General features: G+C 38.5%; 1 protein-coding gene across 2 annotated transcripts in view; it reads right to left on the bottom strand.

The window, feature by feature from the left end:
• Positions 1–25,080, bottom strand: part of LOC136252845 (scavenger receptor cysteine-rich type 1 protein M130-like) — a 38,976-nt gene that overhangs the window by 4,159 nt on the left and 9,737 nt on the right. For both annotated transcript variants that reach the window (XR_010699792.1, XM_066045423.1), the window contains exons 2-4: positions 20,409–20,738; positions 13,440–13,790; positions 9,854–10,015 (exon numbers count right to left, since the gene is read on the bottom strand). Coding sequence is in view for 1 of the 2 variants with exons in the window: in XM_066045423.1 (XP_065901495.1) it covers positions 9,854–10,015; positions 13,440–13,790; positions 20,409–20,738 (843 nt within the window). In the remaining variant the exon portion in view is untranslated. The remainder of the gene's footprint in view (positions 1–9,853; positions 10,016–13,439; positions 13,791–20,408; positions 20,739–25,080) is intronic.

Below are 25,080 nucleotides of genomic sequence, written 5' to 3'. Positions count from 1 at the left end.
CAAAACCCGACCTGTGTCAAAATTACGCAATCGATTTTTATGAATAAAAAAACTATTAGTTTTTGTATCTACCAGGCAAACCGCTTAGAGCAATGAGCTGAAAATCAGTATGTAGCTGGAATAATCATCATAGAAAGTCCTTGCAGTAGTACAGAAGAATCGGATTACAAACCACTGAGTTATGATTCGAAAGGCAACTACGTGTAGCAAATGCGAGATCGAGATACTCTAATAGAACAGTCACCCTAATAAAGCATTCAGCTGCATTTATAATTTACTCAATTATAATTTATTACATTGCAAATTATTCTGTAGGGAATTCAGTTACAAACAAGTCACCCTGTAGTCAGATCAGCCAGAAGAAGGTACCTAATAGAGAGTTCAGCTACAAAGAAACCATCATGTAGAGAGTTCAGCTCAAACAAATTGCCCTGTAGAGAGATCAGCTAGAAGAAGTTACCTTGTAGAGAGTTCAGTTACAAAGAAACAATCATGCAAAGTGTTCAGCTACAAACAAATCACCCAGTAGAAAGTTCCACTATGAACAGATCACACTGTAGAGAGTTCAGTTAGAAGCAAGTCATGTTGTAGAGAGATCAGCTAGAAGAAGTAACCTTGTAGAGAGTTCAGCTACAAAGAAACCACCATGTAAGAGAGTTCAGCTGCAAACAAATCACCTGTAGAGAGTTCAGCAGGAACAAGTCACCCTGTACAGAGATCAGCTAGAAAAAAGTCACCCTGTAGAGAATTCAGCTACAAACAAATCACCCAGTAGAAAGATCAGGTAGAAGAAGTTACCTTGTAGAGAGTTCAGCTGCAAACAAATCCACTGTAGAGAGTTCAGCTAGAAACAAGTCACCCTGTAGAGAGATCAGCTAGAAACAAGTCACCCTGTAGAGAGTTCAGCTAGAAGAAGTCGCATTGTAGAGAGTTCAGCTACAAAGAAACTACCATGTAGAGAGTTCAGCTGCAAACAAATCACCCTGTAGAGAACTCAGCTACAAACAAATCGCCCTGTAGAAAGATCAGCTAGAAGAAGTTACCTTGTAGGGAGTTCAGCTACGAACAGATCACCCTGTAGAGAGTTCAGCTACAAACAAATCACACTGTAGAGAGTTCAGTTACAAAGAAACCACAATGTAGAGAGTTCAGCTGCAAAAATATCAATCACTCTGTAGAGAGTTCAGCTGCAAATAAATCACCCTGTAGAGAATTCAGCTACAAACAAATCACCCTGTAGAAAGGTCAGCTAGAAGAAGTTACCTTGTAGAGAGTTCAGCTACAAAGAAACTACCATGTAGAGAGTTCAGCTGCAAACAAATCATCCTGTAGAGAGTTCAGCTATGAAAAGATCACCCTTTAGAGAGTTCAGCTAGAATAAGTCACCTTTTAGAGAGTTCAGCTACAAAGCTACCACCATGTAGAGAGTTCAGCTGCAAAAAAATCAATCACTCTGTAGAGAGTTCAGCTAGAAGAAGTCACCTTGTAGAGAGTTCAGCTGCAAATAAATCACCCTGTAGAGAATTCAGCTACAAACAAATCACCCTGTAGAAAGATCAGCTAGAAGAAGTTACCTTGCAGAGAGTTCAGCTACAAAGAAACCAGAGTTCAGCTGCAAAGAAATCACCTGTAGAGAGTTCAGCTAGAAGAAGTCACATTGTAGAGAGTTCAGTTACAATGAAACTCCCATGTAGAGAGTTCAGCTGCAAACAAATCACCCTGTAGAGAACTCAGCTACAAACAAATATGCCCTGTAAAAAGATCAGCTAGAAAACAAGTCACCTTGTAGAGAGTTCAGCTAGAAGAAGTCACATTGTAGAGAATTCAGCTACAAAGAAATCACCTGTAGAGAGATCAGCTAGAAAACAAGTCACCTTGTAGAGAGTTCAGCTAGAAGAAGTCACATTGTAGAGAATTCAGCTACAAAGAAACTACCATGTATAGAGAGTTCAGCTGCAAACAAATCACCCCGTAGAAAGTTCAGCTATGAACAGATCACCCTGCAGAGAGATCAGCTAGAAACAAGTCACCCTGTAGAAAGATCAGCTATAAGAAGTTACCTTGTAGAGAGTTCAGCTACAAAGAAACCAGAGTTCAGCTGCAAAGAAATCACCTGTAGAGAGTTCAGCTAGAAGAAGTCACATTGTAGAGAGTTCAGTTACAATGAAACTCCCATGTAGAGAGTTCAGCTGCAAACAAATCACCCTGTAGAGAACTCAGCTACAAACAAATATGCCCTGTAAAAAGATCAGCTAGAAGAAGTTACCTTGTAGAGAGTTCAGCTACAACAAAACCATCATGTAGAGAGTTCAGCTACAAAGAAATCACCTGTAGAGAGTTCAGCTAGAAACAAGTCACCCTGTAGAGAGATCAGCTAGAAAACAAGTCACCTTGTAGAGAGTTCAGCTAGAAGAAGTCACATTGTAGAGAATTCAGCTACAAAGAAACTACCATGTATAGAGAGTTCAGCTGCAAACAAATCACCCCGTAGAAAGTTCAGCTATGAACAGATCACCCTGCAGAGAGATCAGCTAGAAACAAGTCACCCTATAGAGAGTTCAGCTAGAAGAAATTACCTTGTAGAGAGTTCAGCTACAAAGAAACCACCATGTAGAGAGTTCAGCTGCAAACAAATCACCCAGTAGAAAGTTCAGCTATGAACAGATCACCCTGTTGAGAGTTCAGTTAGAAACAAGTCATCCTGTAGAGAGATCACCTAGAAGTATCACCTTGTAGAGAGTTCAGCTACAAACAAATCACCTGTAGAAAGTTCAGCTACAAACAAATCACCCTGTAGAGAGATCAGCTAGAAGAAGTCCCCTTGTAGAGAGTTCAGCTATAAAGAAACCACCATGTAGCGAATTCAGCTGCAAACGAACACCCTGTAGAGAACTCAGCTACAAACAAATCGCCCTGTAGAAAGATCAGCTAGAAGAAGTTACCTTGTAGGGATTTCAGCTACAAACAAATCACCCTGTAGAGAGTTCAGCTACAAAGAAATCATCATGTAGAGAGTTCAGCTGCAAACAAATCATCCTGTAGAGAGTTCAGCTATGAAAAGATCACCCTGTAGAGAGTTCAGCTAGAAGAAGTCACTTATTAGAGAGTTTAGCTACAAAGCAACCACCATGTAGAGAGTTCAGCTGCAAACACATCACCCTGTAGAGAATTCTGCTACAAACAAATCGCCCTGTAGAGAGACCAGCTAGAAACAAGTCACCCTGTAGACAGATCAGCTAGAAGAAGTTACCTTGTAGAGTTCATCAGCTGCAAACAAATCACCCTGTAGAGAATTCAACTACAAACAGATAACCCTGCAGAGGGTTCAGCTAGAGTCAAGTCACCCTGTAGAGAGAATCCTGTAAAGAGTTCATCTACATACAAGCAGATCACCCTGTAGAGAGTTCAGCTACATTTCAAGTCACCCAGTAGAGAAATCAGCTGCAAATTATCCTGTGGGGATTAATTGACATGTAATAAATATATTCTCTCTTTTTATATTATGAACTCTTGATATATGCATTATATATATAATTTGTACATTTACTGATAAAATCAGAATGAGTTAAAGTATTTATAAAATCTGATTCATCTTTTTCTTTTTCCTGTGGTAAAGAAAAATATATAGGTTAAAAAGCCCCAAAGCTGGCCATAGGCCGGCTTTGGGGTATACAAATACAAAAAGAAGTGAAATCTAATCAAAAACAGCCAAGCTGTAAAAAAAGGAGTGCGGCCCTTGAAAAGGCTATGGTGAAAAAAGATGTGAAATCCAAGGTGGCGGCCAAGAAATGGCTGTGATGGTAGGTTAATGGTAAAAATTTTAATAACAACAATTCAGGTGAATTTTGTGCCAATTGACCAAGCGGCACGAAATTCACCTGAATTGTCGTTATTAAAATTTTTACCATTAACCTACCATCACAGCCATTTCTTGGCCGCCACCTTGGATTTCACATCTTTTTTCACCATAGCCTTTTCAAGGGCCGCACTCCTTTTTTTACAGCTTGGCTGTTTTTGATTAGATTATATACAATCAAAGTAATATGAATTACACATATAGCTTACAGGTGGTTAAAATTTGTTACAGGAGGTTTCTTTAGATGGCATGATGAACATAAACATAAATAATGTAATGTGCATGGATTAGTGTCGTCAAAATTTTCAACAAAATGATTCCAAATATGTTTCTTTAATTTTGATTTAATAACTTGAAAAGATTGATTAAGGTCAATTATAGGGAGTGCATTCCAGAGATTAGGTAGACGGTGAAAGTACGAGTGTTTGGACATATTATTTAGATGAGACTGGTGAATTAGTTTGTTACTAGATCCTGATCTTGTGCTGGCAGAGTTAAAAGTGATGAAGTTTGTTATAGAGAACTGGTTTGTTGGAGACTTGATAGATTTGATGGCAAACAAAATATCCTGCAATTCGAATAGATACATCAGAGGGAGAAGCTTCAGCTTGAGAAGTCTTGTCTTATAATTGCTAGAACAATCACGCAACATATATTTGGTAGCACAGCGTTGTACTCTTTCAATGTTTAAGCTGTCTTTTAAAAAAGCAGGTAAGGTCGCCAAACCTGTGTGCAATATAATAGCTGTGATCGAACCAAAGATATGTAAAGTTTAACATAATAGATGGGCAATGTGGAAAACTGATTGTACGGCGAATTAATCCTAGAATTCTATAAGCACGGGCAATAATAAAGCTATAATGTTTATTCCAACTCAAATCTTCAGATATTATAATGCCGAGGTTTTTATGGCTATCTTGATGAGAGATAACTGTGTCAAACATGTAATATAAGGTAGCAGCCTTACATTTAAAAGATAGATGTACTGTTTTCTTTAAGTTAAAGTTCATGTCAGTGGTACTGGATCAGGTAACCAAAGCATTAACATCTTCTTGTAAAGCAATCTGATCAAGTTCAGTAATAATGTGCATGAAACACTTAGCATCATCTGCAAATTTTAAAAGGTCACTATGGTGAATAAATGATGTAATATTGTTTATGTACATTATGAACAACAAGGGGCCAAGAATGCTACCTTGTGGTACACCAGAAACAACTGGTAGGGAGTTTGAGTAAATATTATTTATTGATACTTGTTGATGACGATGGGTTAGATAGTTTTTAAACCAGGTCCATAAGGTGCCAGTTATTCCAGACAGCCACAGTTTTCTAAGTAGAATACCATGGGACACAGTGTCAAATGCTTTGCTTATATCAAAGTAAATAACATCCGTCTGAGATGGACTGTTAATGATATAGTTCAAGAATATTAACATCTGTTGCAGCGTTGAGCAGTGCTTAGTAAAACCAAATTGGACTGGACTGATAGTTTTACTAACAAAGTTAATTATCTTATAGTAAATTAGTCGTTCAAATACTTTAGATGTGTTAGACAAAAGTGAAATTGGACGATAATTAGTCACATTGTTTGAGTCACCAGCTTTGAATACAGGGATAATCTTGTGAATCTTCCACACGGAAGGTATTGAAGCATATTTTAAAGACATAGTAAATAAATAGTGAAGTGGAGCACAGAGTGACTCAGCACAACTTTGTAAAACTCTAGGTGAGATTTCATCTTTACCTGAAGATTTATCAATATTTAAAGATATCAAGGCTTCATATACATCACTAAAAGTAATGACAATTGTTTGAAGGGATCCAGGTATATCAGGTAGTTCATCAACATTTGGTACATCAGATGGGTCATGGAAGACAGAATGAAAGTATTTATTGAAGAGGTTAGCTTTTTCAAAGTCAGTACTAGCTATGGAGGATTTGAAACAAACAGTATTTGGGATATCTGTGGATTGGGTGACTGATTTCAGGTATTTGAAAATCTTACTACTGTTGGTGGAAGAGGTGTTGATCAGTTTGGATTCGAACTCCTGTTTAGCAGTGTTTATTTTATTTTGAAGACTAGATTCAAGAGAACATATTTTGTTCTGTGTAGTAGTAGTAGATGAGCAGGATTTCTGTTTGCGACGAAGAGTACGAAGGCGATCGATACAATGTCTGATATCTGAGGTAAATCAAGGAGGATGTTGAATTGAATGGTGCTTTTTGGTAGGAATAAACATATGCATGTATGTATGTATGTATGTAGGTATGTGTGTGTGTGTGTGTGTGCGTGCGTGTGTGTGTGCATGTATGTATGTATGTATGTATGTATGTATGTATGTATGTATGTATGTATGTATGTATGTATGTATGTATGTATGCAGGCATGCGGCGAAGTACATGTGAAAGTACTTAAGTAAAGTACAAGTACTTTTGAAAGCATTTAAGTACAAGTACAGATTATGCTTACAGTGTTCACGATTGCTTTATGTAGTTTTGGTTGCACCTAATAAAATGTGAAAATCTGCCATCAGTAAGGCAAAATCTTTCAGGAGTAAATAATACCAAAGAGTCTCGCAACAGGCACAGAAGAAGATAGTACTTCTAGAATGTTTTTTGCCAACCTCGAAAGCAGAAGATAATTTGTCTTATTTGCCGGATTTTGGGTCATTGTTACTGCGTCAGTTTCAATGTACTCATCCGCCTGCTTAGTGAGTGTACTTCGTTGCTGTTGACTTTCTGTTCAGGACATAATCTATCTTCTTAGCTGCTATAGCTACATACTTCTTATAATGATCAACTAAATCTTTCAGGCCAAATTAAAGAAGTACAACTACAAGTACATGAAAAAATTTGGAATTTTCAACTGGAGTAGGGACCATAGCACATTGATAAAAAGTACTGAAACAAGCTGGAGTAGTCCATGATATTAAATCACAGTAAAAAAATAAGAAGTGTTATGTCCCTATTGTGCTCAAGATACCACAACGGAAATGCACAGTAGGGACATATCACACTCTTATTTTTTACTGTGATTTAATATCATGGACTACTCCAACTTGTTTCAGTACTTTTTATTGATGTGCTATGGTCCCTACTCCAGTTGAAAATTCCAAATTTTTTCATGTACTTGTAGTTGTACTTCTTTAATTTGGCCTGAAAGATTTAGTTGATCATTATAAGAAGTATGTAGCTATAGCAGCTAAGAAGATAGATTATGTCCTGAACAGAAAGTCAACAGCAACGTAAAATTTAGACTTCTGCAAGCAGGATCCTAACACACCATTTAGTGCGGCAGGACAAAATGAGTGAGTTGATAAAACTTACATTCATCTCTCAGGGAAGGATTTACAGAGGTAACACGAGCCCTCTTCAAAACTTGTTAAAAAGATCGATATACTCTAATAGAGCAGTCAGGTATATACTCTAATAGAGCAGTTAGGTATATACTCTAATAGAGCAGTCAGGTATACTCTAATAGAACATGCATGTAAATATCCATGTCCATATGAAGTTTTTCAGACATTCCAACATTAAATGCAACACTTAGCATGACCTTATACTGCTATAGCTTTGGTGTGCAGTGTTTAAAGATATAGAGCTCCAGTAATTTATCACTTTTGTTATGCAAAATTAATTCATGCTATGCATATTTGTATAGTTAGCTATATTGTTTTGATTGTCATTTGTATCAGTGGATTCATGGCTCCTATACCACAGTGAGATATAACCATCACTTACAGATTACTATATGTGTTATGCTGTCTGTTTCCACTAGGTGACTTTATCTAGTACTACCTTCATCCCTGGGGCACTTAATGCATCATAATTAATGTACTTTTTGCATAAAATATAGTAATTTGCTGAGTTTTGATTTATTAAAATATTGAAAGTCTCTCAGTGGCTGGGGGCTGTGCCCCCAGACCCCTGCTTCTAGTAACTCAATGCTGATGCTGGAACCCCCCTTCAAAAAATCCTGGCTACGCCCCTGGCTATGGTCCCTACTCTAGTTGAAAATTCCAAATTTTTTTGTGTACTTGTTTGTTAACCTTTTTTGTAAATAATTTTATTATTCTTATTCTTAGCACTTTACAATATGACTGGTGAACCCACGCATACCGCATCTAAAATGGTACCGTGCGCCCCAGCTTTATCAATTATCGTCTGAAAAGTGAAGTATCCATTACGCTTTGTTGTCAGCTATGTTCAACCCGTTATACAGAATTTCAAATCAAGAACTGTTTGAAAAACACTTCTGCAATCACAGTAGCCCTATGAAAAATACAGATGATTTCCATTAAGAAGGGAAGCCACTGCCAAATTGACACCTTTTGCTGTCAGCAAAGATGAATGGGGCACAAAGGAGGACACTGGTAAGTCCATGAAGAACGCATTGTACTTACTGCGGTATGCCAAAAGGCACCTCTCGGGCCAAAGTGACGTCAAACAGTAAAAACATCAAGCCCGTAGCCTTAGCCATTATCGAGTTACGCTTGTCTGAAGGCATCAGTCAGTTACTTACTCAGTCAGTAGAAAATTCCGTCGAATAAAAAAGTTTTAAAATTCCGTAGCAACTTGTTGAAAGCATTTTGGGTCAATCTGAAAGCTTGTTTGGGCTTAGTTTTACCAAACCAATACTGCCTCATCATCGTCAGGAAAACTTGAGGCTTGGTTTTAGGTGATATTGTTTTGTGGGCCACACCTACTCCTTTGTGGTCCCTACTATACAGTTGCTATTGTACTGTATGATTTCTAAGATCAACAGAGTAATGAATCAGAAGATGGGAAACCTTTTAAATCCTGTTTTTAGAGCAAATGCAGCAAAGTGACTTCAACCAAAAGCTGACCATGTTAATCCAGTAATGTATTATCTTTGAGCCAATATAGCTACAACTTATTTCACTTGCATTGTTTGTATATATGTAAATGGACTTCATTGTACTTCATATACTTTTAAATACCTTAAGTACATAGTTTAGGATGTAAGTATAAGTACAAGTACATTAAATGTGTACAAAAAGTATTTAAGTATAAGTACAAGTACTCAAGAAGGTGTACTTAAGTGTCCTTAAGTACAAGTACCAAAGCCATGTCTGTATGTACGTATGCATGTATGCTTGTATGTATGTATGTATGTATGTATGTATGTATGTATGTATGTATGTATGTATGTATGTATGTATGTATGTATGTATGTATGTATGTATGTATGTATGTATGTATGTATGTATGTATGTATGTATGTATGTATGTGTGTATGTATGTATGTATGTACGTATGCATGTATGCTTGTATGTATGTATGTATGTATGTATGTATGTATGTATGTATGTATGTATGCATGCATGCATGCATGCATGCATGCATGCATGCATGCATGCATGTATGTATGTATGTATGTATGTATGTATGTATGTATGTATGTATGTATGTATGCATGCATGTACGTACGTATGTATGTATGTATGTATGTATGTATGTATGCATGTATGTATGTGTGATGTAAATGCTTCCTGAGTTAATACCAACTCCCCAATTATTGTACAAGCGAACACATTTTGAATTATATTTAATACCATGATCACACAAAAGAAAAAGGCAAAGTAAAGCCTTTGTCTACCACTAATGTGGTCACATCTACCCAGTGAACCAGTACTGGGACATCTGTGCACTACTAAGGTGCTAAGAGCCAGGACAGGACTGGTAAAGGCAGTAGTACCATGACATACACACATGCATGCTCACACACAGTCAGGATTAGATGTGCTCTTGGCTTCAAACAGTTGCTATATACACTAATTCTAGGAGCTGTACTGAATACCCTGCCCTGAAATCTGAATTTTATACCCTGCCCTGAAATCTGAATTTTATTACAACTGAATTTTGAAGCTTCCTAGATTTTTCACATGTGCATGCATGCATACATGCATACTACTCACACATAACACACTACACACAGACACACACAACACTCATTCACAAATTTTTAATTTTTACCACATGAAGGAGATCCACAAGAAGCAACATAAGTAGAACTTCCAACACACTCTTCTCCACCAAATTTTGGAGCAGGCCTACTACAACTTCTTGTGAATTTCTGTATCCCATTAATACACTGACCAGTTGGAGTCCATTCAGACCATCCACCTTGCTTAGGTACTAAAGAAAAATTTGTATAGGTAATCACACACATTTGAGTGCAATTAGGGAATAATTGTACGAGTAAAAGTCAAAATTGCACGAGGCGAAGCCGAGTGCAATTTTGGCAGTTACGAGTACAATTATTCCATAATTGCACGAAAATGCGTGTGATTGCCTACTAATCACATAGTGACCACCCTTCATGGTTTGTAGTACACATCTATCCAGTTCTATTATGTGGCCATTAACTTCTACCAGGTGATTGCATCATCCTTCTTTGTATTACATCATTTGTTGTTGCACTTAAAAGGCTTCACGTGTCAGCAATTCTGATTGGCTACTCAAAATGTCTACATATGTTGCACTTGAAAGGCTTCTATTGTCAGCTTCTTTGATTGGCTATTCATTATATCACTTTCTTGTTGCACTTAAAAGGCTTCTGTTATTCTGCTATTTTATTGGCTACTTTACAGTGCAATTACAGAAACAAGGCCATGCGATTTGGGATTAATTGCACTCCTACTATTGAGACTAATGTATGGCAAATTAAATCACTATGTGATTAAATATTAAAAAGTAATTCATTTTTCAAGTTAACATTAACATCCTTGGTATGGGGTGTAGACCCTGTTTACAATGTATCATATTACATGAACTGAAGTCAACACACCTTAGTGAATAGGTGTAAAATATGACCAGTAGGATGAACTAAATGCACTAATCAAATGTAAATCAATTGCATAATCTGTTAACAAGTTTGGCTCAAACAATCTATTCTGGCCAAGAGTGTGGCACTTTTCGATTGCTATATACCTGGTAAACAGAGCTACTCAGGTGTGGTGCCATACTGAGGAGGTCACGACACCTGATTCTTAGGGTGGGACTATGATGGTGATGACCAGAACTTTTGTCCATAGGGCTACTATCTCCAAGAAGACCACATGGATAATATATGTACCGCAGTTGGTTACAGTATTTGCTGCATGCCTGTGCCTTGCTGGTGTCAAATTGCATGCTCAGTCATACGTACTTAGCTTTTCCATATCTGCACATACAATACCTACTGCCACAACCACAGCCATGTAAACTACTTTTTTTTCTGTACAGTGATGATTTCTGTAGCCATTTGCTTCTTGCTGTTGCAGATGATATAATTCCATGTGTTATATTCATGTATGGTGCAGTATGTGCCATGACTACATGTATTTTTGCAGTTGTTGTGTGTGCACGGCAGCAACAGATAGCATAACAAACTTGGAGGGAATTAAATTTTGGACTTATGACATGCTAATTATTTGTACATTACAAGACTAAATTACTAACGTATTTGCTACAAGAGTTTTTCAATGTTACCGTAACAACTATCACATCATGTTCTACACTGATACATTGCTGCAACCTGGTGTGATTTCTTATTTGATTCATCATCAATATTTTCATTCAGAAATGTACATTAAAGCAATGTTAGTTACTGTGCTTGTACAGAAGCTTTTACCCCTACCCAATGACTTACTCAATACCTTTTCTCCAAGAAATGACTATGCACAAGCTTAATGATGTTTTGCATGCATGTTTACTTCATGTGGTTAGCATTAGGGTCATTGTGATGGAAGGTTGGCGTGTCTAGCAAAAACAACTTCTAACACTATGTATGTTTATATGCACAAACATGATTTTGAGATTGAATTTGTTGTCACAGCTAATCAGTGAGCATCTGACCAAACAAAAAATACTATGCAAATTAGCAGAAATGATTATTGACTAATCAATAGTTGATTGTCTACAGCATGCTTGCTTGTTAAGGATTCCCACTGCAGCACTTCTGTAACTACTTTGTAGATTATAGCAATTTGGATTCCATTAGAAACAGCTTCATACAGGAACGTCGACGTATGGCAACAATAATTTATATTTACTGAAAGAAATTCAATTCTGTCTTGGCTTGTAGAACAAACAATACCAGTCATGATGAAATATGCACATTAAATTGCTAAAAAGTGATGTATTCTACTGCTAAAGTGACATATTCTATTGCAAATGGAAGCCAACTGCAAAAGTAACAAATCTAATAGCAAAATCCTGTAATAGAAAGCGGTGATCTTATCTATGGCACCATGGTTATCACCACAAAAATCTGATACAGCTAATCCTTATTCAGTTATTACAGTGGAACCTCTGTTTTATGGACATTTTGAGACCCAGAATTTTTTGGTGCAATAAATAGGTCAGAGGTAAAAAATGTATTAACCAAACCTGTTGGGACCAAAAGTTTTGTCCTTATTATGGAGGTTTTTTCTATTGTGTCCTTAATTCGGGGAGTTTGTTAAGAAAGGCTCCATTGTATTGCAGTATTATTGTCCTGGCACTCTAATGGTTTAAATAGTGAGGGAAAATAGCTCTGAGAACGTTATTCCTACATCGTTATGGTTCAACACACGCCAGGAACTTTTGATTGTGGGAATGGTTTTGAGATGCAAAGGACCTATGGTTTTTTAAACCTTCGCTATTGTGGCAGTATATAAGTTAATATGTTAAGTACTTAGGACTATAAGCTACTCACCTAGTTGTTATATTCTTTTTGTTTCATGGTCTGCTCAATGGCTGACATGCTCCCTGTGCAGTGGCCATGCATTGCGATCGTTTATCATTACTCATAGAATATAGTTTAGTTACTGTCAAACAAACAATCAACTACATTTGACCTTGGCTAATGTGTAATCTAAACCCACAATAAAATGCTCAATAAAACGAGTAAAAACACTTCATGGTTGTCGGGGCATCAAAGCCATGAGTAAACTGCATTCCCATGATATTGTCCGGGCAATATCTAGATATTGCCTGGGGAATATGTGAGTTAAGTATTGCCTTTGAATGGCCACACTAAAGTGGTATATAATGCAATATGCTTACTGTAAAAAGTATCAAATGATCATCAAATGCTAGTGTATAAAACAATGGGGTGAATGCTTGGTAATTCTCTTTTACCTACCAGGTGAGTGTTCCCTAAGTGATCTGTGTCGGGATTTCCTGATATATATACACCCTTACCCCTCAGGCCTGCAGCCCTCAGGGCTTGGGTGTATAATTGTATCAACAAAATCCCTTTAAGCCATTACATATGCATGCAGTATTCCTTTATGTAGCTCAATCTTTTGCTCACATACATGCAGTATGTATAAAATAAGTGCAACAGATTCACACACACAACTCATTCCTTTTAAAAACATACGAAGCCATATACACATATTAGTTTGTACGTATGTACGTTGTGTAACAAAAATATGATAGTAACTTTGCAATATTGTAATTGCTATTTTTTCTATGCCATAATGATTCAACATCAATGATAGGACTGCTAGATACACAGGCAGGCATGTGCTTATAATTTTTCATGTAGGAATAAATGTCATACACCTTAACTTAAGTGACATGTTACGATTACCTGCACAGCTAACACTTGCTGCAATATATGGATGTGTACATTCATTATAAGGCAACCAGGAAGACTCTTTAGCACAGTCCAACAAACATACTTCAAGGCCATTACAAAGAACTGAAACATCCCATGAGGGGTGTGAACCAGAACACGGTGTAGGATCACATGCAGAGCAAGTTGAGTAGTTTCCTCCAGTGTAATATCCCAGTTGTCTACAAACCACCTTTACTTTAAGCACATTCCAGTAATCATTGCGAATGTGTCCAAACTCGGTGTTATAAAACACTAGAATTCTTCCAAAAACAAAGTCATCTTGACTACTTAAATCTTCAGATAATGCTACAGTTCCTTGTTTACCTGTAAATCAGCAGAAGACTAAAGAGATGTATGGCTTACACTACTCCTGTAATATGCAATACTGCTACATGGGTACACATAATTATAACCTATGACATATGTAGCCCCAACTTTGTTATTTACTTTATTCCGAGTTGCTCGTATTTTGTCAACTGATTCTCCTAAACCTTATCTACAGAAAAGTAGCTGTATTATTATATACAATGCGTATTTACAAAAGCCACCTCATAAATTTTGAAAAGTTGTTTTCTATGTTTGTGGTGTCATAATGTTTTGGTGGGTTGGTCAATATCATTGAAATTTGGACAAGTTAATCATGTAACCATTGCGCTCACACAACAAATGATGAAGCCACACAAGTGCAAAATATATTTGTAAGGTAATCACTGATTAGATGCAGTAATTTACATTCTTTAATTTTCTCCCTGTGGGTGCAAGCTACACTTGGTGGGAAAGAGGTTCTAAACAATGGATTTTTTATATCATCTTTTATTTTAATGTGCACTGAAGAACAACACTAAGTTCATATTTTCTCAGCCAAACTTACAGCGATGGTAATGAATTTGGTACACAGACACATAGCTAACATATAATTACAAAACAGGTTTTCACAAGTTGATGTTGTGCTACCTCTAAAAAGCAGACGTCGTGCAGCAAGCAAATCTAAGAATTAATTACATTTCGGAATGCTTGGATCACATATCAATGTGTTTAGTCTAGTTTTCGCAATTTGTAGAACACTAAAATAAAATAGTGATGTCATGTCTGGTACCCTATATTTACCCTCACATGATCACACCCATTGGTAATTTCTTGCTTAGCAACATATGTAGCACGATTTCGACCAACTCCTTTCCATCGCCATTGTTGACAGAGTTCTCCCAATGATTTCACCAACATCACTACGATGCTGACTGACTTACAGAACCAGATATCGAAAGACTTCAAGATGGTCCTGCACAACTAGTTTGGTGCCACCGGCCCTATTATAGGTGCTTATAAGTGCCCCGAAAAATATAGTCGCCTAAAATAGGGTCGGCAGTGCCAGACTACTGCACAGCATCAACTCTGTAACAAGTAGCTTAGTTAGAATCAACTGCCCAGCAGACACACATCATAACCCTCCTGACTACGACGAGATTGTGTACTGGTCACCACTTGAATCAGATTCCGATTCAGGAGAGACATCAAAGATCTCAGACAGCACCGTCAGGGTTATCAAAGAGGCCTTCTCTAAGATGCTCACCAATAAGCATATCAAGAAGTTTGCGGACATTTGCTATACTTTTGTCCATGGCAAAAATGCCAGTCAGAACAGGCATGTTCAATACATTTCGATTGAAAAATCATTAAAAATTAAATTAATTATTGTGTACTGCCTACCTCGAGTTAGTAACTTTTCGGATTTGATACATGTAGAGCAACTCTCTGTGAGTACAATGATGCCATGCAAAAGAAGTCCAATTCACGGAAATTTTGGTGAGCCTAAACCGACCGGGTGTAGCAAGTTTCTCCATAAATTTTGTATTGGGTATTTCAGAGGCATGCAATAAAAGGCATAATAACCCGTGACACGTGATAGATACCTCAGATTCTGAACCAGATTTGGAAAGAGTAGTGAATAATGATTAAGATGAGCTATAGCAGAAGGAAAGCAGAGGAAATTTAAGCATGTCATTTTAAAGTTGAAAATCACATACTTTTTCTATGGCGAATAGAATGGCAGTTATTTGGAAGGGGATGCTCTGAGCTATTTCGATGTCTTGACAGCCATTAACCTTCACTAAATTGGTGTTACAATGAAACAAAAAACACTGTGAATTAGTTCTGCAGTTAGTTTGCGAAAATTACAGTTACCCCAAAAGATGTTGCAAAGACAGTGCAGCAAGCCCTAAAAATGCTAGGGAACGCATCTGCCACTATCTCAGCAGACCGACGCCAGAAGCCTACCTGGTATATTAACCGTGAGCTCTATACCCTAGTACAGGAGACCTTCACAGATGCTGCCCCTTTACTCTTTGGGAAGGACTTTGATAAACGGGTCAAGGAACATATTGACACTGCCCACTCACTACAAAGATCCTTTGCCAGCGGAAGACCTAGCCAGTCTTTTCAAAGGGGCTACCCTCGAATGTCCAGGAGAGGCGGCAGCAACCGAGGCAACAAGCAGTCAAGAGAATTGAATCCTGTACCATGTACGAATCTTTTACAAAAGTCATTAAATGTTGCAAACAGTACTCAGAAAACAGCATGCAAAGGGCAAAAAGGGCAGCTAGCCAAGCCCAACAAATGACTAAAACCCAATGCACACATATCTTTGATGTCAACTTCAAAAGAATGTGTAAATCATATAATTGTGAACCATACAAAACAGAACAGCGTTTTGTGAAGCCACAGGCAGTACTGCTGTCACTCAATGTGGCTGGCAGGCTGAGCCACTTTGTAAAGAATTGGCAACAGACAAATGGGTAATTGAAACCAAACAAGGTTTTCGAATTCCATTCCTTAACCCACTGACAACAGCCAAACCCTCCTACATCCTCAGAAGAGCAAAGTCTCTTAATACAGGAGGAAGTAAGTACCCTTCAAGAGAAGGGATGGGGAATCAACATACCCAACCCTCAGCCTTAGGGGAGGTTTTACTCAACTCTCTTCCTAAATACCCAAGAAAGGGGGTCAGATGAGACCAGTAATAAACCTCAAGGGGTTGAACGAATGCTGAAGCCTCAGCATTAAGATGGAAAGTATAGGAACACTCAAAGAGTTACTGAGGGTAAACGATTGGATGGTCAAGGTGGACCTCTAGGGTGCCTACTTCACAGTTCCAATCCATGTGGATCACCAACCCATGCTTCAATTTCAGGTGGGGATGGAACACTGTCAGTTCATATGCCTGTCATTCGGCCTGTCCTGTGCACCTTGGGTATTCACCAAAGTAATAAAACCAGTGGCTATCTTCCATCGGAGCATGAGAGTCTGCATGGTCATTTACATAGACGACATACTCCTGATGGCAGAGCAGGTGACACTTCATCTCGAAGCACTGCTTTACCTGTTGACAGGGCTGGGGTTCATTATCAATGTTCCCAAGTCACTGACCTCCCCCACCCAACAAAGTATTCCTGGGCCTCTGGGTGCACTCTACTATATTACATTTGGGCCTGTCAGGGTAGAAGCTCCACCACATCAGGATGGAAGTAAGCCAGATCCAGCAGAAAGATCAGGTGACAACTGGCTCAAGTAATAGAAGCAGTCCTCCCAGCTCCCTTGTTTTATCGTTTCCTCAAGGGGATCTACAGTAGGTATTGAGCAACAGCAATCAAGACTACAGTGCATCCATCGACCTGTCGTTTCCAGCCAGGGAAGAACTACAGTAATAGCAGGAGAGACTCGCTCAATGGAATGGCAAAGCCCTGGTTTAGATGCATCACTGCAGGGATGGAGAGTAGTGTGCAATGGCACCAGGAACGGGGGACCCTGGAGCCAGGTAGAACAGGAAATGCATATAACTGCTTGGAGTTGTTTGCAGCAACTTTGGCAGTACGGTCCTTCTTGAAGGATCACACAGTAGTGTCAGTACTGCTACAGTTCGACATTCAGATGGCTGTAGCATACATCAATAACTTGGGGTGGGGGTGGGGGGGGGGGACAGTCTCCCCACTGTTGACACAACTTGCAAAGGAGCTATGGATGTGGGCTCTATCCAAGAACATTATCCTTGTGGCAGAACACATCCCAGGGATTACCAACTGCATGGCAGATGCTGAGTCCAGGACTTGGACAAACCGAATGGACTGGAGCCAACACCCCCGAGTTATTCAGAAAGATAATTCTTCAGTGGGGTCTGTTGGAGGTGGACCTATTTGCATCTTGTCTGTCCAATCAACTGCTACGATTCTTCAGCTGGAGACTGGACCTGTTAGTGGAAGCCACAGACGCTTTCAGCAACAGTGAGGTCCACTGAAGGGATATGCAAATCCTCTGTGGTGTCTAGTTGGTAGAGCTTTTTCACAGGTGAGGAGCCAGCAAGCTCAAGTAATTCTGGTAGCTCCAGTGTGGAAGGGGCAATCATGGTATCCAGTCCTACTGGGAATGCTGTTCAACTACCCGACACAACTGGGACATGTTTCAGATACTACCCCACAGTGTTCAGATGGAGTTCCTGCCACAGTTAGCCGTGTGGTCTATCTCTGGCAGACGTTTGGAGGTGCAAACCTTTCTAACGAAGCTAAGGAGCTCCCCCTTGCATCCTGGAGGAGCAACACATTGCGATCCTATGGTTCCCACTTCAAAAAATGATTGGGCTGGTGTACTGAATGGGGTTGTGATCCCATTTCAGGTCTGATGTAGCTATTTTTTGCAGAGCTAGCTACACTTGCGAGGGTACCAGACCAAGTCACTTAATGCTTACAGATCAGCAATTTCCAGTGTTCATGACAAAGTTGATGACATTGATTTGGGAAAACACCTCCTAGTGGCCAGACACCTCAAAGAGTCTTTCCATGCAAGGCCACCACTGCCTAAATACGCACGTACCTGGAATGTGCAGGTGGTTCTTGATCATATTCTACTATGGAGTGACACTGCTTCGCTATCACTTAAGTTATTAACATTCAAACTGGTAATGCTGATGTCATTGGCTGCACTATCCCACTCCGCTGATTTGGCAGCTCTTCAACTGGACAATTGTCAGTTCAAGCCTGAGGGTGTAGTAATTCTACCTTCCACTCTGGCCAAGTGGTCACGACAGAGTAAACCACTGACTATTATTTTTCCAGTTTTCCTGACAGTAAACAACTCTGCCCAGTGGACTGAGACACTATATCATTATACCTAGGTAAAAGCACCTTTGAGAAAGGGAAGCAATCAACTATTTTTAGGTATTGTCAAGCCTCATAACCCTGTAACTCTGTGCACCATTGCTAGGTGGTTAAAAGAGGTCCTTATGATGGTGGGAATTGATATGACAGTTTTTACAGCACACTCCACGGGAAGGGCTTCATCCTCAGCAGCTGCTGACTCTGGGATTACCACTGGAGATATATTGAAGACAGCTGATTGGAGTACAAAATCAGTTTCAGAAAATTCTACTACTGTTTCAGCCGTGATCCCTCTTATGGCTGAGCCATGTTATATTGCAGGGATAGTTAGACATAGGTTGATTATTAAATATTCTGTGTGTATATATATATTGTGGTGCATATATGTGACTTAGTACTGTACTCGTCTCCACCTTCCAAATTCAGTTCATTGGTTGTGAGCTACAAGCAACACCATTGATATGCGAGACTGAGCCTTCTGAAATATAATTTCCAAATGGCTCAGATCATGTAGTGATTGCACGCTATTTGAAAAAGGTGAGTCAAGCATATCAATGATCCCGCCCACCCATGTCTTTAACTTTCATGCACTTGGCTTGTTATCAAATGGCCTAAAGTGTGAAAATGTGGCAGTTTTATTGGGATACCTCACGCATGCACAGTAACGCACGTGCTTCGTATCCTAACGACTAACTAGCTGTAATTCTAGGAAACCAGGCCTAATACCATTGATATGCGACACTGAGTCTTCTCCAAATAGTATACAATTACTGTGTCATCTGAGCCATTTGGAAATAAAACCACAAAAAATCCTCAATTCACAAAAATTACATACCTCAAAAATTACATATTATGGTTAACATTACATGCACAGATTATATGTTTACATTATGAGCGATATCCACAATGACGTCCCTTGACGTTGCAATTACAAAATTTGATGTCATATATGACAAAATGGCCATGTTAGTGCGGGGGCTTCAGAGACTTTGGCACACAGTATTCGAAACGAATGTTGTCTGTAGTGTTTTACACATGGAACCACGAGATAATAAAGGTAAGAAGTAGTACATGTACTGTGACAGTGTAAAATGCGCTCCAATGAGGAAAGCAGACTGAAAATTTATTTAATTCGGACACAAACAGGCTTATTTGTATTGCATTATATACTATATACCTCACCTTTGCCCTTTTCAAATTTATAAACGCTAGCATAGGGAACACTATTTCTCCCAATTAGGGATGCAACAATTACAATATATCGATATAGTGCAATATTTTCTACCACAATACAATACAATATTTTCATTGCTGTATTGCAATATACTGCAAAGCTGTGGTTTATGGATAATTACCCAGTACCAAAAGCACCAAAGGCACCAGAAAGTAATAATTGATGATTTATTGATGACCAGAAGCTATACCCTGAACATATAACACTGATAATACAGTACTACTAGCCTAGCTACTCGTAAATGTGTTTGATTATGGTTGCTTGACCTGGGGGTATACCGTCTGCTGTACCTCAGCATACAGATATGGGCCATTTAAACAATTGTAACATTCACTTTACCACATGTCAACATTGTATTCAAATATTGCAATACAACAATATATTGCAATATTTTTGAAAACAATACGCAATATGGAGTTTACCCATATTGTTGTATCCCTACTCCCAATACCTCCCAGTACAAAGTCTCCACACTGCAGCAGCCATTTTGTTTTGTGACATCATAGATACACACAAAACGTAACTGAAACGTCATTGTGGATATTGCTCATACATATAAATTACTGTGACAATTGATTCCAACATCATCTTCATGACTACAGCTTGATGATATGTCACCCCAATCATTATGGTCACAATCAAATAATGATGACTCATTACCACTGCACTGAACATTATCCAACCAAATTCTTCCACCAGTTGGGCCACCAGGAAATGATAATAATATTGATGCTTTAAAAACACTGGCAAATCCCAACTCTGTACAAGCAACAGTTGCAGCATTTTGGTTAAAGTTCGTGCTACACACAGTTCCCCATTCTCCATTGTGTTTGGCTTCCAATCTGCCCCGGCTAGAAGCCTTACCATCCTTCAAACGCAGATTCTGAGAATCACCTTTAAAAGATACATCATCACTGTAGCTAGATCACAAAGCACTTTATTTTGCAGTACACAAGACCTTTGCAGTTCAAGAGTATAATGTGGGTGTATTAAATTGAAATCAGACAAAAGTTTAATGAAATTTACATGCACACCATACTCAGTGCAACATGGACAACAACAATATATTCATAGCCACACTACAATAGGAATACTTGTGCAAACGCATGTGAGAAGTTGTATGAGCAATTTCTCATCATTTCTACCTTGTAGCTGCACTAATGATTCATATATTACATATATTCTGTATGGTTACCACTTCACATTCAACTTCAAATCAAAAGGGGTGATTACTTTGATTATATCATATATACATGTATATAGTATTCGAAATGTAGATCAATAAGTAATGATGACTGTACAGTATTAGAAGCGCTATTACTATGTGAGTAAATGGATGCCTTGTGTGATGTTTGAAAGATTTGGGTAGCTGATGATGAACTACAATAGAGTAATAATAATGATTGTATCTAACACAGGGGTGGATCCAGGGTTTGGCAAGGGGGTACATCGAGGTAGTAGGTATATGGAGCAGGGGGAGAAGCTACAGATATTTCATATAATTCAGGACTATAATTTTGATGTGAAGTGGGTTTATGCACAAACATTTGCTTTCTAAGTGGACTATGTTGATCAAGAGTTGTATAGGGATAAGTGACAGTCATGAGTATAGCCTGTTTGCGTTCATCTGAGGCCTCGTTTCTTATTAATAACTCTTGTTACATGGGCCAACTGCCCAGCACTGTGAAGCCCTTTAAATGCTGGAACTAATAGTCAAAAAAGTGCTTTGATACAGGCAGGAACAAGTGAGTTAAGAGGTTTTAAAATATCCCGTGCATTTAGTAGGGACACACAAACATGTTTACAACATGAAAAAATGGTTGTTCCAGTATAAAACCGTTGGAAGTGAACATGTGTTCCCCCTTTGATATTACTATATTTTGCGGGGGCTCAGGTAAACACATACCAACTATAGTTCAGCTAGCCACAGATTATGGACCTAAAAAATGGCATACACAAAACTACTTGCATTTCTATATGTGGTGACTATTCTATTAGAGTATTTGACTGACTGCTCTGTTAGAGTATCTCGATTTTGTATGATTCATGATTTTTTTGGAGAGGGCTAGCTGTACCTTAGTGATAAAAGTGTTATCACTTTGGATTACAACTTGGATGCCAATTGATTTGTCACTTGCATTGGATTCCAGTTGGTGTCAGATCTATTGTTTTTTGGCTGTGCCTCCCTCTTTCATAAATATTAATTATGTTCACATGACCTAAAATCAAATAATTCAAATTTGCTATGGCTGTGGGCTTAAAATTCATGCAAGTGATGACAAGTCTCTTTGGGGGGTAGTGCTTATCAATTAGAGATTATAAGGACTCCCCATCCCTTGGTCATCTGCTCATATATACCATTTTGTTCTGAAAAATCAATGACTTTTGTCAAAGACTAACTGAAGTTAAACAACTTCTAAGCAGTCAGAGAAGTCTTCTGCAAGTACAAATGATATCAAAATTATTATAGCAGTGCGAAAGGCTTTAGAGACTTTGGTATAAAGTACAGTGGATTCTCGCTTATTTGAACCTCAGTTATCCGAACACTTCGATTATCTGAACACTAAATTGACTGTTCTATTAGAGTATTTTGTCATCAGTGCGCATTGTATTACAGTAAATGACTGTTCTATTAGAGTAGTTGAACGAAGCTCTGTATATACATCAATGGACTTCAGTTATCTGAACATTTTCACTTATCTGAACACTTCTGGCTAACTATAAGAACAAAGCTATACTGAGGATCCACTGTAATAGAAATAATGTTTGCAGTTTTTACAAATGGAACTAGGAGATAATAAAAGTAAGAAGATGCAAATGTAGAGCTAGCTACATTTGATTTCCAATCTGCCCCGGCTAGGCTAATGTAAGGCAAAGATGCAAAATGAGCACTGACAAGGAAAGCAGACTGAAATTATTGAATACATATACAAAATACAGGCTGTTGTATTATTCTATATCCTTTACTGTACCTTTACTATTTTTTGATTTATAAAGCTATCCTAGTGAAAGGCTGCCTTGCCTAGGCATCAGCCTGTTATGCTGGAATAATTTCAAGCATAATGCTAGCCAGTGGTAGGGGAAGTAGTTGATATGAGGGGAGGCTGACTGGAGCATAGAGCTTCTGGCAGCAGGGGGTCTGGGGGCACAGCCCCCCAGAAGCTGTAGCCATTTTAGCTTTCACAATGTTTCAAAGTTCACCAAAATTAATTTATAGCAATTTTATAGGTACAATTACAAGTATTTTAACTAAAACACCAACTTTTAGTCTATTTTCCAGTTAAAAACTTTTTTGGCAAAGCTTTCAGCTGTTGACTACAGGGTTAATGGACATATAGCATTTATAAGCAGTACAAAACAACCTAAAGCCATCTGGAAACACATGATACAGTGGTAAGACACCAACTCTTAAAATAAGAAGTACCTGGTTTGATTCCCGTTGTAGGCAACTTTTTCAGTTTTTCTTTTTAAAGCTACTTTTAGGAACACATTTTCTGAAGGCCTTGGCTGATCTATTGGGGGATTTGAGCATTCTACTAGAGTATATCAATCTTTATCATGGTTTTCAGCCCCACTCTAAGAAGGATGATTTTGGTGTGATACCATTCTGAGGGGGGGCCTCAGCCCCCCCCCCACCACCCATGATGCTAGCATAATAGGCATGTCGTACTGTAAGCAAAAATGCATGCCTCTGAAAAAGCTGGACAGAACAGTTGATGCCGCCGATATGGCAGTGAAACGTAGTTATTTGACACGACTATCATCAAGACACATGGTAGTGTGTTGTGCAGCCAAGAAGCCAGCACGCGACACCATTAGTATATTGATAGGAAGCCGGAAAGAAAATGCGATTTTTGCACCTCTGTAGCTCTGTGCTGCCTTTACAAAACATTACGAATTTTGCTGTGCAACTTCAGTACTCCATATACCAAATTTGAGCAAAATCGCTTCAAACGTTCCCGAGATGTGCGACTCCAAAAATTAACTTAGTTTCTTTGTTTTTCTCCCTCTTTTCGCACACTTACAAAAACTGCCATAACATGTGAACGCCATATTCGATTACCTTGAAATTGGCACACGGAAGGGGGGGGGGAGGGTATAAAAGCACATCTTGGTACCAAGTTTGTCTGAAATATGATAAACAGTAAAGGAGTTATTAGCAATTATTCACGAAAATAACACCAATATGTTGTCACACCTACATGGTAAACCGCTTATGGGAAGAAGCTGAAAATCGGTGGGTGAATAGGTTAACTATTGAACCTCAAACCTTTTGTGGTTTGAAAGAAATCGAGCTAAAACCACGAAGATACAATGAAAAAACCAACAGTGTGTAACAATTCTGCAATCGAGATTAGCTAATAAAAAATGACTACTTGCCATGTCTACCACAAAAACCGTTTTGGAGTAATGCTTTGCAAATCGCTGTACAGATGCAGTAATCATCTTAGAAAAGTTCTTCAATGGTGTAGAAGAATCAGCCTTAAAGCCACAAAGTTACAACATGAAAGTGTAGCAAGTGCGAGATACTCTAATAGAGCAGTCACCCTGAAGAGAGATCAGTTAGAAACAAGTAACCCGTATAGAGATCAGCTAGAAACAAATCACCCTGTAGAGAGATAAGCTAGAAACAAGCCACCCCTGTAGAGATCAGCTTCATCCAGTATATGTGCTGGAAACAAATCACCATGTAGTGAGATCAGTTAGGATCAAGTCATCCAGTAGAGAGATCAGCTACAAACAAATCACCCTGTAGAGAGCTCAGCTAGAAACAGGTCACTCTGTAGAGATCAGCTAGATACTGTAGTTCTATAATTATTTATAAATCATTAAAAATATTTCGTCAAAGCTAGCATCCGACGAAAATTAATAACATGAAAAATTTTACCAACGTAATATTCAAGAAGTTGAATGAATTTGGTTAACTGCTTTCTGGCCACCTGGATCAAAGTCACTGCGGTCTTTTAAAAACAAAGGCCACCCTCTTCCTAGGAGAGAGGAGCTGTCCGCTTCATCTATTTCGCCGCACATTGGTAATGATGCCTCGAATGATGCAATCTGACTCCGTGTTGGATAGACAACTACTACAGGACAAACTAAATGTAGTAAGTACAAATTATGCAAGTTACAATGAATGAACTTCTAGCTACAGCAATTCCACTCCAATCCATTGCTTGACTTGTGACACTGAATCTGGGGTGCAGCCTCTATGGAATGGAGACGCCACAATTCAGTT

This window comes from Dysidea avara, chromosome 4 (genome assembly GCF_963678975.1).
Source record: "Dysidea avara chromosome 4, odDysAvar1.4, whole genome shotgun sequence".
In the NCBI taxonomy this organism is placed as follows: Eukaryota; Metazoa; Porifera; class Demospongiae; order Dictyoceratida; family Dysideidae; genus Dysidea; species Dysidea avara.
Note: the sequence above shows the minus strand (reverse complement) of the source record. Positions and strands in the feature narration are given on the sequence as shown.